This window comes from Cynara cardunculus (assembly GCF_001531365.2).
Source record: "Cynara cardunculus var. scolymus isolate 2C chromosome LG 2, CcrdV1, whole genome shotgun sequence".
Taxonomy (NCBI): domain Eukaryota; kingdom Viridiplantae; phylum Streptophyta; class Magnoliopsida; order Asterales; family Asteraceae; genus Cynara; species Cynara cardunculus.
Window position 1 is genome coordinate 4,449,151 of NC_037529.1, and position 15,268 is coordinate 4,464,418.

General features: G+C 30.7%; 1 protein-coding gene across 1 annotated transcript; it reads left to right on the forward strand.

Annotated features, from left to right (window-relative positions):
• The first annotated feature begins 10,768 nt into the window (after positions 1-10,768).
• On the forward strand, positions 10,769-12,710 carry LOC112507162 (universal stress protein PHOS32). Its single transcript, XM_025111604.1, has 4 exons — positions 10,769-11,083; positions 11,174-11,283; positions 11,535-11,653; positions 12,453-12,710. The coding sequence occupies exons 1-4, from the start codon at positions 10,909-10,911 to the stop codon at positions 12,529-12,531; spliced, it is 483 nt and encodes a 160-aa protein (XP_024967372.1). The 5' UTR covers positions 10,769-10,908; the 3' UTR covers positions 12,532-12,710.
• The last annotated feature ends 2,558 nt before the right edge of the window (positions 12,711-15,268 follow it).

A 15,268-nucleotide genomic window follows, 5' to 3' on the forward strand; every position in this document is an offset into this window, starting at 1 on the left:
TTAGAACTCAATGATTATCCTAATTATATTTTAATTTTTTATATTTAAAATGAGATGTTTATTCTGTATTTGATTGTGTTTATCTGCAGTTAGTTACACGAATTCAGATATGAGATGAAATCGGATAGAGATGAAATCGTTTAGGGATGAATGAGTTTTAGAGTTTTAAGAGTTTTAAGTATTTTTAGAGTTTTAGTCAATGCTTTATAAGATAGTATAGATATTGTCAGACTCTCTCTCTCTCTTCGAGACATTTATTTCAAAAACTCTTGTTGATGGGAATAATAAAAGAATAAAATGCATAAAATAATAATTTATTTTTATAAATTTCTTTATTATAACATTGTGCTTTCAGTTTTTTCATATTACAGTAATGTATTTTCAAACTATTTTTTATTAAAAAATTGTACTTTGAAAAATTTACTCATTATAGCATTGAGTAACCTTTTGATTTAAATTTACCCATTATACCAGGTTCTCATGCCACCTCATTGTCCATGTAAGCTGTCCACATGTACTATAGTGATTAGGGGTGAGCAGCGGAACCGGGTACCCGACTATGGAACCAGAACCGCCTTGGAACCGCCGGTTCTGAAACCGGAACTGATATGAGTGGTTCCGATTCCTAAAATACGGAACCAATTTAGAATGGTTTTGGTTCCGGTTCTCAATTTTTTGGAGCCGTTACCCGCCGGGTACCCGATATTTTTTAATAAAAAATTATTATTATTTTTAATACCAAATTTATAATAGGTTTACATCTTGAAAGCACGCCGTCATCTTTATTTTTCATCTAAATTCTTCATATAGAATGATTCATATTTTTTCAAATTGTGTGTTCACTTGGATTTATAGTATGTAATCGTTAAACTTTAAACATTTACCATTATAGTATGTAATCGTTAAACTTTGAACATTTTCTATTAGTCTATTATGGTTTGTAATCGTGAAACAATATTTGTAACCATTATTCTGTATAATTTGTATTCTTGCTTTATTTATTTAGTGTTTTGGCAATGTTTTATTTTTTATTTCTAAATAACAAAATTTTAATATTTTAGGAAGCGGATACCCGGAACCGGAACCGGTTCCCGTTCCAAAAATTTAAGAACCGCTCTAACCGGTTCCGGTTCCAATATCTCAAGAACCGCCGGTTCCGGTTCCGGTTCCNTCTAACCGGTTCCGGTTCCAATATCTCAAGAACCGCCGGTTCCGGTTCCGGTTCCTGTCAAAAAGGGCGGGTACCCGCCTATGCTCACCCCTAATAGTGATGTAACTTTCTTAATACAATATTGTGAGTTTAAAATTATTTTATTATAACATCTACTAGTTCTTAGTAAACATTGTACTTTTAATTTTAATATTTAAATATTTTACATGATATTTAATAAATATTAAACGAATTAAAAAAAATTAAATTATTCATCAATATACCAATATTAATAAAACTAGTATAAAACAATTTATCTCGCTAATATTTAAAAAAATAAGAATTGTTCATTTTTTACCTAAAAAATATTATCGTTAAAGAATATATTATATTTGTTCAAAAACTTTTACTTGACGTATAAATATATTAAATCAATTAGATTTTTTTGAATTAATTATCAATATCACAATATTAGAAAATTATATAACACAATTTATTTCGTTAACATTTTAGAGAGAACTTTAAAAGAGATGTATTTTTATGAACAACACAAAATAAGAAGTGGTACCTTTTTTACAAAAAAATATATCTCGAAAATAATATAACATATTTATTTAAGAAATATTTTACTCTAGAATATTTAATTTGCATGCAATTTAATAAGATAAAGTAAAAAAAAATGTTTTTTTAAATCATAGCAATGAAAAATAAAAATCACTAATAATAATTTGAAATATGTTTTTATTTTGATTTTAATTAAGTTATCAATATGATATGTCATCCATATCATCTCGTTAAAGCCACACAAGAAAAAAAAATTAATGGGTTAACCGGTTTAAAAGGTAAGAGGTTACACATTGCTATAATGAATAGATTTTTTTAAGTGCGATGCCTCAATAAAAAATAATTTGAAATGACATTGTTGTAATAAAGAAAAACAAAAATAGAATGCTATAATAAGAAATTTTATGAAAGTAAGTTGCTATTCCATGCATTTAACTCAATAATAAAATAATATCTTTCACTCATAATATCCATATTTAAGATTCGTTTACCAAACACTTACCCCGTAAGCGCTTACCAGTCGAATTCAACACTATCAATTACTTACCGGGCAAGATTTTAGTCCATCAAAAATGAATCATATGCAACAATTTACCCCGTAAGCGCTTACCATGGTAAGAGTCGTCGCCCTCACTTACCGAGTAAGACTCTTGGTCTTTGTCTCGCTATTACTGAGTAAGATTCTTGGTGCTTACCATATTCAACCGGTAAACTAATGCGACTTGATAAGTGTTTACCCAGGTAAGCATTTGGTAAACAACAATTTTAGTCTCTTTCATACTTTCTTTATTTTGAAGAATCTATTGGAATAAAAAAAAATCCTTAAAATCTTTATTTTCAAGAATCTATTAGAATTGCGATAGTAAGCACTTTTTCTAACATATTAAAATCACCTCTAGCTAACCATAAGGGTGGTGCCTGATTGGTTTGAGTTTGGCTCCAAAGGTCAAAAGTATCTGGAGGTCTCAGGTTCAAATTCAAGGAGGAATAAAAATCCCCTTGAGGCCACGGAGGTTCAAATGCGGTGACTCCAGTCTGTTTGCAAATCAGATAGTCGTCCTGGGATTAATCGGCTCGCATAACGGATTGGATATCCAGGTTAATAAAAAAAATACCTCTAGCTAATTTTCTAAATTTAGTAAAAATGAAGATCTTTTTTTGAAAATAGTATTTTATAAATGTTTTATTAAAAATTATTATTTTATAAAAAGTTTGTTGAAAAWTATATAAATTTTKTTGTCACTGAAAYTTATTCCTTTMTAAAAAWTTTGTTGAAAATTGTCATTTTATATAAATTTTGTTGACACTTATTGTTTTACGTAAAAATTGTTGGAAATTACTATTTTACATCACTTCCTTAGAAATTATCATTTTACATAAAAGATGGATATTAGTTGAGTTTATGTGGGATCAGTCTGTCTTCGTGAGATCTTTGAGATCATTTTTTTATACATGAAGTTTCACAGTAAAATGTTGTGAAGGTAAAAAAAGGTCGAACCTTCACAAGATTTTTCTGTGAAGTTTCAAGTATGAAAAAGTGGTTTCACGGTTCTCACAAAAATAAGTTGAGTTCACATGAGACCAGTTTATTTTTCTGAGACCCTTGAGACCATTTTTTTACACTTGAAACTTCACAGTAAAATGTTGTAAAGGTAAAAAGAAGTCGAACCTTCACAACAAAAACACTGTGAAGGTTATTTTCACAGGATTTTGCTGTGAAGTTTCAAGTATAAAAAAGTGGTTTTACTGTTCTCACAAAAATAGACTGGTCTCACGTGATCCCAAGTCAAATGGAAATTACCCATTTTATATGAAACTTGTTTAAATTTAATTTGACTGTTTGAAAATTAATTTAAAATTTGTCAGGTATAAAATGTATTGAATATTTTAATGATATAATTAATGTTAGAATCTCCAAAATAGAAATTTGTTAGAGTTGAATATTCTTTAAGAGATTTTCATTTTTAATTTTTTAATTWWAAAAAAATTATAAAGAATCTATTAGAAAAATTCTGTAAAAATCTTTGACATCCTAAAAAGCATTTTCTATTTCTAAAGCTCCAATGATATTCTTCATACTCTCTGTGATAATTCAAATACATAAAACGCTAATCCAATTTGATTTTTAAATTACCTGTGTTCTTCGTTAATATCTGTATCATTATAAGTTATTTATATYAAGTGTGTGTATGGATTCAATCAAAAGTCTTTGCCAAGAGGAATGAATTGTACAGATATTTCATTCTACTATAAAGAAAAAAGTATTGGATCGGTGTATATCGAGATGGACTTAGCGTTTAACAAAATTGGAGTAGCCAGGTTCATGAACTGGTACTTCACATCGACGTATTTGTTTATTTCTTCTCTCAAACATTTATAGTTTCGCATTTGTTTTTGTATGTGAAGTGAACAAATTTCGAAAACAATTTTTATTTTGTAAACCAGTTTAAACTTGTTGATCTATTGATCTGATCGTTTATTGGATCAATGAAAACAAATGTAACCACCAGATACCGAAATGACAATATTCATAAAAGAAGGCCAAACTGGCTCTAAATGTAAACACAAAATAAATGTTCTCAGTATATCTCAATAGTTTGYAGCTGGTAAATGACATCCACAGCTGTATGGATTAATCTATCTATATAAATTGGAATTTTTTTTGTTTGAAAGTTTTTTTATAGATGGAAGATGCGTGTTCTTTAATTGGGAGGAGAGGTTTGGAAAAAAATGGTTTTCTGCATAAAGATCCCCTAAAAGCTTATTGAATAAGTCACTTTCAATATCATTAAACCACTATTAAATACTCTTGTATAGTTGACCGAATAAGCTGTAAGTCGCACTAAGCTCATTAAGCTCMTAACAAACAGACCCTRAGCCAACTCTAGAGCATGAATCACAATTTCCCTTTACCCTTGGATGAACTCTCAACATGGAATGTACCTGAAAATGGTTTARTTTTGCGAAGAGAGTGCTAGACCAACTAATCTAGTGAATTCTCTTACTTTAATCAATAAATGAACASATTTGAAATAAAGTATCACGAAAGAAACAAGACAACCAAATAGCAATATACCTATAACATTTACACTCGGACGTTGCACACCGTTCATAGCCACACTGTCACCYAACTGTGACTTTCATAACCGTGGACCAGGTAGATGTCTCTCCGATGTGCAAAAGAAGTGCATTCAAGGCACACAAAATATCACTCCAAGAATGTCACCATCTTAAGGTACCCTACTTCCGTTGTGCAAATCCAACTATCCCACATACTCGATTATAGTTCAGCAAACATAAAGGTGAGCATAACAGTAAATTACAAAATAAGGACATCATTCCGTGGAAACCATATTCAATACATGAGTACATTTAGTAAACAATCACATGTTCATAAAAGAACTCACCTGGTGCTCCACAATTCACCACGAGTCGTGAAGGCTAAAATGCTCAAACTGAACACCTAAATTAACTGAATTAGGAAGGGTGTTAAACCATCTTMATTATCCCATTAAATACCTTCCATAACCCTCTAAGCAATCCCCTTAAACAATGCATCAACTATAATACCCGCAGTTTTGGAAGTTCACATTCATGATTCTTGGAGGTCGTTCAACCCTYAAGATGAAAATATAATGAGGTTTTAAAAATATATCATATTATGATAGTTGGAARATTGAATCGGGCTAGAAAACGAAAGAAATAGTCAAAACAATGATCTGCACCTGAATTCACGACAAAGTTCACGGGATTTTCTATTGCGACACGGATGGGAGACACGAGCGACTTGCAGCAGGTCGCGGGCAAGGTCTAAARGGCTGGTTTTTCTGCATTTTTTCACCTAGACATATCTCCTCTACCATTTTCTCTCTAGTTTGAGTTCTTGAGAAGCTTGAGGTCTGATTTTGGGTCTTCAAATGGTTTTTTGACCTTGTTTTCGGCCAAGTTTTGTTTTTGGATTTTATTCAACTTTTGAGTTTTTGATGGTAGCACGTTAGCCCCCTTTTATTTATAAGTGCATAATTCTTTGATAAACGTCTTTGTCGACATCGTGGGGATTTTGAAAGTACGAACGAAGGAGTTTTGGAGCTATTTCAAGTTATGGGTGCCAAGTGCTTCTTAAACATTTGGAAAACATGCCTTTATGACTTATATGGTTTAAATTGACTTTATTTAAAGAGTCAAGTGTTTTATGGGGACTATCKGCTTGATTTTAACTCAAAAARGTTTTGGGRCATTTGTCCGGTTTTAATAGCTCAAAATAAATCATTGGACGTATAATCCATCTATTGCATATTTGTTGGATATTACATGTTTTGAGTGCGTTAATTATTCAATTGGTGCCATGTAATTTTACACTGTAATGCATTGGATCCATAAGAGTCTGTTTTACTGTTACCTATGGAATTTGGATGTCTACATTTAAGTCAGGTGAGTGGTCCCGAAGTCATGGTTTGAGAGCTTGCGATGGTAGCCTATTGGGACATATATGAAACTAGTAGCCTGCGGTGGTACTCTATTGAGTCGTTTAGGGGGMTAGGTCTTGTGGTAGTACTCGTTGGAACCGTATACAGAGAATGATGGTGAAACTCATCTAGAGGTCGAGTCTAGGGTCATTMTGGGTATCTTGTGGTAATACTCAATGGAGTCATATACAGGGATCCATGGCCTGMGGCGAAACTCGAGAATGTTGATAAGTGGCATACTTTGTGTTTCTGCCACATTTGATRGAATGGGGTCTATTCCGTCACTGAAAAGTGTTGTTTTCGAGTACTTYGTTACTTATGCTTTCGGTGTTATGAATATAGAGTTTTATCTATATATTATGTAACGCCCCAAAATTTCTACTTAAAAAAATGTGGTGCCGTTACTTTAAATTAAAACTATTAAGTCTTGAATATGAGCTTGAAAGTTAACTTTATTTATAACGTAGCTTATAATTACATCAAMGATGAAATACTAGTGGAAACGTATAACTTAATAGCTTAAAATACAATAKAACTTGCTATTGATTAGTAAAATACTACTCCATGCAAATCTTCTTCATTCCTTTCATGAGATACACATGAGATATATAAGCTCAAAAAGCTTAGTGAGTAGTTACAGTTTCATGAATATACAATTTTCATGATGCTTAACATTTTGTGAATAGTAATTCACTAAAACTCTTGATCATGCACACAAATTATCTTTTTATCATGCAAAAACATTCTTTTGAGATCTCACTTGAAACATGTAAGTATGTTGTACTTGTCTTGAGATTTGCAAACCCCTGGGTCCATAAAGGCTGCCTCATAAGGTACATTTGCAAGACGTCCCTTCTTGTAATATCTCATACGTTGGATATTTATGGTCATACATAACATGTAAAAACTTTCATTCCTTGTGTAACACATGCTTACATCATAACAGTTAAACACTTTCATACCTTGTTGTAAGACACATACTTGTATCAAAACATGTCATCATGCATATTTTGAATATATTTTCATGTAAAACAAAATGCCAGAATATCTTTTAATGCATAAAATACTTTTATGTAGCATGTATGTACCTCATAAATCTCATAAGTACTCACCTTGATTATGCCTCGTTTTTCCCTTAATTCCTTTCTTCAAGCTTGATTATGTATAAAGAGAGAGATTTCTTATTTTTGGTATGAAACTAATGGTACATTTCAACCACTATTTATAGGTGAATTCATTGCATCAATTACTTGTTCTTTTTGCTCTCAAACCTGTACTCTTATGAGAGTTTTACATCTCCTACTTGAGGATAAGAGAATCTTGACACCTCATGCTTCTAGGAAGAGAATCTTGACATATCGTGTTTCTAGTATTTCCTTGTCATGCTTCTTAGACTTGCCTTGTAATCAAATAGTCTTGCCAACTCATGCTTTTGACCTTTACAACTCATTACTAACTTGCTTAGTCATGCTTATTAGACTTGCTTAATCATCACATAGCTTGCCAACACACTTCTAACATTTACAACTCATCCCCTTAGGTTTGATTTCTCATGTTTTCCCTTGTAAGCTACTTGCCTTATAAATGTGATAGATTAATAAATGATATAGTTGCTTGACTCTTTTAAGAGTACTTAATTTACTTATAAAATATCGTATTTAAAGTTTAAACATTAAGATTTAGCAAATAATGAAACTAGGGTGTTACATATCATATGTTTTAGAGTGTAGGCATGAGAATGGGGCGAGGACCCCAATCCCTATCCCCGTCCCTGATCTTAATCTCCATCCCCATCCCACTAGAGAATATGATCACATCCTTGTCCCTATCCCCAACAGGGAATTGAGGATCCCCTTTGGTTAATGAGAGATATTTTAAATCAAATGTGTTAAATACCACACTTGATCAATAATGGTTCATATTTAAATCTCATATATTTTTAATTTTTTTTATGAAGTATCAAATATTCATATGTGAACAAAATCACAACATCATGTTTGACCAAATGCTTTCGGCTTTCGACATTTTTTATTTAAAAAAGGTAAGACAACTCATAAAAAATATATATAAAATTTAAGTCAAAATACTATTTCTAAATCTAAAAGATATTAAATCTAATTCTTTATAAATAAAAAAATTTAATAATATATATATATAATATTTAATATACGGGGATGGATCAGGGCGGGGACCATGTTCCCCTTCCCTATCCCCATCCCCATCCCCATCCCCATCCCCGTCCCCGATTTTTAACTTTCGGGAATCCTCATCCTCATCCTCGTCGGGACATGTACACCAGTTCCCCTATAGATCGGGTCTTATTCCCGTGCCTATTATTGTGTGTGCTTCGCACATGTTTTCGGTGAGTTTGGATATTGGTTATCAATCTAAAATGGGTATTTGAATTGGAAATGCGAGTTTTGTAAAGATATTCCTTTTACAACTTGTGTTTTAAATAATGGATCGATGTTTAAAAAAATATTCGTTTGAACCGTTTTATGTTTAGATGATAAAAACTCATTTAACTCACTAGGCGTTAAACCTAACACATTTTCTTATCATCATGTATTATCATATCTTAGTGGGCTCTGAGTGACATTTGGAACTTTATAGACGTTCTAGCAGGATGGCTTTAAAGGCGTCATTCGGGTTTTGAAGATAGCAGACTTGACGGTTTTAGTAATCCCATTTTATTCTARTTCCGTTAAAGATAAAATTGTCTTGTAACTCTGATGCATTTTTGTTCTCCTTCTTTTGTAAACCACATGCTTTTTGCTATTAAAGTTGTTTTAATGTGAAGGTATTTTGGAGTTTTAAACTGTTTGTTATTTTATAAATTCAGTGGTGTTAAATCAACCCTGCCCCGAAACAAGAAACGAAACAAACGAGATCATGCTCAAAATAGTAGCTTACACAACTTGTGTCGCTCAATGTGAGGGGACATTTTTTGGCTCACTTAGCAGCTAAAACCAGCGAAGGTTCAGGTTCATACCTTGAACCTATCTTGTATTTCAGTAAATTTATACCGTCCATTTACCAACAGAACTATACAATTAAAATAATCATTAAAGAGATAATATATCCAACATAAAAATGCCCAAAAATATAATAATCAAAGTCATCCATTTTACTTTTAGACGTGGAGGACCATTGACTGTTATGCCAAAACGTGAGGCTATCAAATTTTGATACTTAACCAGAATTTGTCAAACCATTTGATAATTTTGGATCTGTTTAATATTTAACGACAAATCGATAAATTCTATCGAAGAGTCTTTGGCCTAGTGGTATCGTAGCCTTTGGCCTTCTAGGAGGTCATGAGTTCAAACCTCACCATAGGTGAGRTGAGTGTGTGAGTTTATTTGTTGCATTTGCCGTATATAAATATTATATACTTAAAAAAAATCGATAAATTCTGTATTAATTTCAAACCGCAAACATTAGGTTGAATTGTTTAAATACATTTAACCTGACCAACTCAGCTCTAAATAAATACATTAAAATAAAATTTATAAATTAAAATATAATCAGATTTAGTTTTAAATAAGTATGAGAGTAACCAAAATTTCTAAAGTATCTTTACCCAAAAAAAAAAAAATTTCTAAAGTATAATAAATATAAAAATATTTAAAATTGTTAATTATATAGTTATCACGTGCATAAACCATCCAACATCAAGAACAACGGATAGGATTCCTTGACCTGTCCAATAAATATTAAATACGTTTGACAAGCTTCAATAAATAAAATAATCACCGGTATATATTTATTAATAAATATATAACGAATTATATATTAATTAATACTATTAAATTAATAACGATAAATTCGTTATCCGTTGTTAACAAATATTTCAATTTCCAAACACATATGACGAGGCTCGTTACATATGTGTTGCAAATATGTATTTATAATATATTACTTTGATTTTTTTCTTCTAAAATAAGTATTTTTATTTTTATTTAATTTATTTATTTAAAAAAAATATTTTTCGTTTCTATATTTGATATAGATAAATTAATTATTTCATTTATCATTAAATGTACAAAGATTATTTATTTTTATTAAAAATATAATAAGTATATTTTTCTAAAATTAAATATATATATATTTTTATTATAAACACTTGTTTCGGATCAAATAAATTATAATATGAATAATATTTTTATTTATTATATTTTCTAGAAAATTTGAAGGGTATCCCAAAGTCCATTAGTTATGAGTTGCACGTTACGTGTTAAATAAGTGTATTTTATGAATAATCAATAAAATATATTATGATTTTTTATTTAGTAAAAAGTAACATATTTAAATATAAAAACAGAACAAATTGCATAAAAAAGTAACATATTTTAATTTGATTCATATTTCAGGTAACGTTCTTTCAAAATTTTCATTTTGATATCTAAGATGTAAAATTTTAAACATTTAAATACTCGGATAACCGGTTGAAACATTAACCGATTACAATACTAATGTAACGAGTGATGTAAAGTTTGATTATTTCAGTTAATTTCCTTTGTAAAATTGAAAAAATATATAAAAATCGTTTTTATTAATTTTATTGTGAATGCTTTGGAGGGTGAGAAGACAAACCAAAGTATCAAATAAAAGGTAGAGAAGAAGAACACTTCATTTGTGCTTTCTTTTCAAACAGCTCCTATATTGTCTGGTAAACCCTTTGTGAGATTCTTCTTGTGATTCAGTGTTTCTGATCTCCGATAGAAAATGGTGAAGGATCGGAAGGTAGGTGTGGCCATGGATTTCTCCAACAGCAGCAAGGCAGCTTTGCAATGGGCAATCGATAATTTAGCTGATAAAGGTGATACGTTCTACATCATCCATGTCAAATCCCATTCCGGCGATGAATCTCGGGACAAACTCTGGTCTACCTCTGGCTCTCGTAAGTTCAGATCCATCAATTATTTCTTCTATTCTTTCGATTTTGTTTAGTAAAACTGTTGATTGATTTGGTATTGTGGTGCGATATCAGCTTTGATTCCATTGAGCGAGTTCCGTGAGCCGGAAGTGATGGCTAAGTACAACGTGAAAACGGATATTGTTGTTCTTGACATGCTTGATACAGGAGCTAGACAAAAAGAGGTTTTCACTTTGCTTCTTGTTCGATCATGACGTATTTGAAATTCAATTATTTTCATATTTCTGATTCAAACTTTTGATCCAGATTTATAGTTTTTTAGTTCGATATATACAAATTTTTATGTGAAACTTCTTTGATCGTATCCAGAACGATGCCAAATCTGATTAGTTGAATTGAAATCAATGGTTTTTGGTTACAAATTCGATTCCAGAATTTAAGTGTTGAATGATTAGTGGTTAATTTGTTTGATTAGATTCAAGTTGTGACCAAATTGTATTGGGGAGATGCAAGGGAGAAGCTGGTTGAAGGAATTGAAGATCTGAAGCTGGATACATTGGTCATGGGTAGCAGAGGACTCAGTTCTCTCCAGAGGTTTCTACCCTATTTTTTCTTTTTCTTAAATAACTGATTTGCAAGGCCTTTTGTTATTCTATTTATTCAACTTATTGGAAAATCTCATTTAATTGGTCTTAAGATCTTACTTTTTTAATATAAAAAAAAACCCCATGTGTACAAGAAGGGTTTTTCCCGATTCTGTAACAACTCATCCCACACTGATAGAAAGTTGAATTTGCGAGCTTCTGCTTAAAGTTGTGGGATATTGTAACAACTCGTCCCACATGGATAGAAAACTGAATTTGTGAGCTTCTTATAAATTCAAAGTTGTAGGGTGTCAATAGCTTCCGTCATGGTTTTAAGTTGATTTTAGGGTAGACGAATGCCTAGGGATGTTAAAGATTCCTATCAGCAGGTGTTACCTACGTGTGAGTTTTCCCATTGAGCGTGTTTCGTCCATTTTGACCTCTTGTCCTATTGTGTTTTCTAGATCATTTTATATTGTCGTCTAACTTATAGTTTAAATATGATTAGGAGTCTGTTTATTGGGATTTAGTTAATCTATTCGACCAACTCCTATAGTCGATAGCAACGGATACACCCTGTCCATTGCTAATTCCATCATAGGAGTTGGTCGAATAGATGTGAAGATTGACAAATTGTTTCCGTGAATCACTGAAAGGCTGAAACCATTCATTCACATGTATAATTTATAATAATCAACTATCAGTTATTTTAATATCATGCTTATCAGATCGTAGGATGATTACGATAGCTTAGAGGTTTTGTTTTTAAATCTCGACATTTACAAATATATATGTTTATGAAATTGCAGGATCATCTTAGGAAGCGTCACAAACTATTTGGTGACCAATGCACCTTGCCCCGTGACCATCGTCAAGGACAAACACTGATTCCCGTTAGGTACTATCAATAATGCGTGAAGTACCACTACTTCAAGCGACGTCTTGTTTCATCATTTTATTTATTTATGCTTTTTAAACCTCCTCTTTTATGTAATGTAACGTAACATATACCAAACAAAAACATAATTAATTATTGTTCAACTTGTTCTCAATTAATGTGTGTGAAATAATTAGTTAAAACCGATTGTTGTCTGTGTATGGTCCAGAGGTGGACCTAAGAATTTTTGTCTGAGTGGTGGCACCATTTAACTATAACAAAACGAAGCTATATATGTGTTTTTTTTCAAAAAATCATCATTGGTTTGTTGGTTAGTTTCTTAGTTTTTGTATGTGAGGTCTTGTGTTCGAGTCTTTTATTGTAATTTCTTTCAGAAACATAATAAACTTGAAATTAACAGCTAAAAACTAATAAAATGATTGARACATATTTGAACATGCACCTGGGATGGGAGAAAAGTCGTGCAAATGCTTACCTGGTTAAGCGCTTACCAAGTCACGTTGCCTTACGAGATGAATATGACAAATACCAAAAATCTTACCTGATAAGTGCTAAAGCAAATACCAAGAGTCTTGTTTGGTAACTGATGACAATGACTCTTACCATTGTTAGCATTTGCTGGGTAAATTGTTGCATATGATATCATTTTGATGGATTAAAATATTGTCCCATAAGTAAGTGATAATGTTGAATTTTACCAATAAACATTTACCTGAATAAAACATTTGGTAAATGATCCCTTATTATTATAGTTTTCAAATATATACGATTGCACCTTTCACGACTGTAATTTTTTTTTTAAGAATATCACTTTAACAAGTTGCGTAAGTGATACTTTCACGTCGTCATTTTACAAGTAGCACTCTAACCATTTACGACTGTATTACTTTATACCCCTTCAATATGTAATTTAATAAAATTATTTAAGCGAGTAATCAATTAATGTCACGAAGATTTTGTAATAATTGTCAATTGACAAATAAATAAGGTTAAACAGAAACTTTACTATAAAAACGTTGTATTTTTTTAACATCCTAAAAACGTTATATATTTGTATTTGGACGAAGAAAGTTGAACATAGAAATCACAAGGTTGTTCAGGTGGATATGGGGATCAGATATGGTGGTTGTGTCGTTCATCAATTAAATGTTATATCGTGAAGCATTTGTTGCGTACTGTTGCAGCTTACCAATAACGTATTTGATGTATTTCAAGATTCTGCAAGTCATCGTTTTATATTCTTCCCTATATCGTGTTCGCCTATCACATAATTGTATGTGGCTTTCGTTTAAGATGCGTTTCAAGATCTCCTTTCAATCGGGTCTTAAGTTTTTCATTTAACACGTGTTTGTGTTGGAAAATACGTCTTTAGTGAAGAAAAACACCTCAAAATAATTTCCGTCCACGCTTGTATCTCGGGCTTCAGACCTCAAACGCTATCTCCACCGATGAAAACAAATAACCACACTTCATGAACATGCTGCCCAAATCTCAATTAAATCCAACCGTAAACGAATCTATATATACTAGAAGGGTACTCGTGCAATGCAGCGAGATAAATCTTGATTTTAATGTTTCGTTTTGTATTTTGGTCATATCGATGTTATAGTGCGATTTTGAGAAAACCAATTTTTTTTTTTGTTTTTGAATGAAATATAAATTTGAAGATATTATAAAATTTTGAAAAAGAATAAGCAATATTAGTATCAAATTAACTATTTGAAATTTATCGTTTTTGTGTAATTTCTATACTTCAATTTTTTATTATAATTTAATTGAAGTTTAAAAACGAATTAATTTATTTTTGGTTTAATAAAATAATTTTTTAAGATAATAACTAAGTAATCTGTTAGAACTCAATAATTATTTTAATTATATTTAAAATGATATTTATCATGTATTTGATTATGTTTATCTATAGCTAGTTACACGAATTCAAATTTGAAGCTTTAATAAGATGTACTCATGTACATCATACTTGTAATCTTGAATTTTAAGTAATACGCATCAATAAACAATATTTTATGCATAAAAATTTGTTTTTAAGAGTTTTAGTTAAATGTTTTATAATTTAGTATATAGAGGAGCGATCAAATGAAAACCACCCTCATTTGTACAAACCGTACAAACCACCCTCATACGTCGATTTCATTGTTTAATCTTATGGAATTTTTTCATGAAATTGTTTAATCTTGTGAAATTATTTCATATAATATTTTTTTTGATGAATTTGTTTCATATATGGTTATGAAATTGTTTCATATAATATTTAATGAAATTTTAATGAAATTGTTTCATGTATTTCTCTAAAATTAAAATAATRAAGATGATAATATCCATGATTAACACCCTCCACAATAAAAATGGTTAATCTACCTCTCATAATTACAAAAAAAATGAACAAACTGAAAAATTATGATTAGTTGAATGAGGTTTGCACGGTTTGTACAAATTAAGTGGTTTTTATTTGAACGCTCACCATAGTATGTATATGTGTGTGTGTGTGTGTATATATATATATATATATAACGCATCGGGATGTAAAATATTATTTTAAAACGAGAACCCCTGTGATTTACGAGAATGCAAGAACAACCCAATAACCTCATATTGTGATAAAAAATAAAATTAAAAGATTTTTAAAATTAAAATTTAAATTTAAAAAGATTCAAAAAAATTTAAAATTAAAAGGGTAATAATGGAAATGATATCATCAAATCTTTTAAA

Coding starts and splice junctions, on each gene's coding strand:
- LOC112507162 (XM_025111604.1), top strand. CDS start 10,909: ATGGTGAAGGATCGGAAGGTAGGTGTGGCCATGGATTTCTCCAACAGC. Junction 11,084..11,173: donor CTGGTCTACCTCTGGCTCTC/GTAAGTTCAGAT, acceptor GTGCGATATCAG/CTTTGATTCCATTGAGCGAG. Junction 11,654..12,452: donor GGACTCAGTTCTCTCCAGAG/GTTTCTACCCTA, acceptor ATGAAATTGCAG/GATCATCTTAGGAAGCGTCA.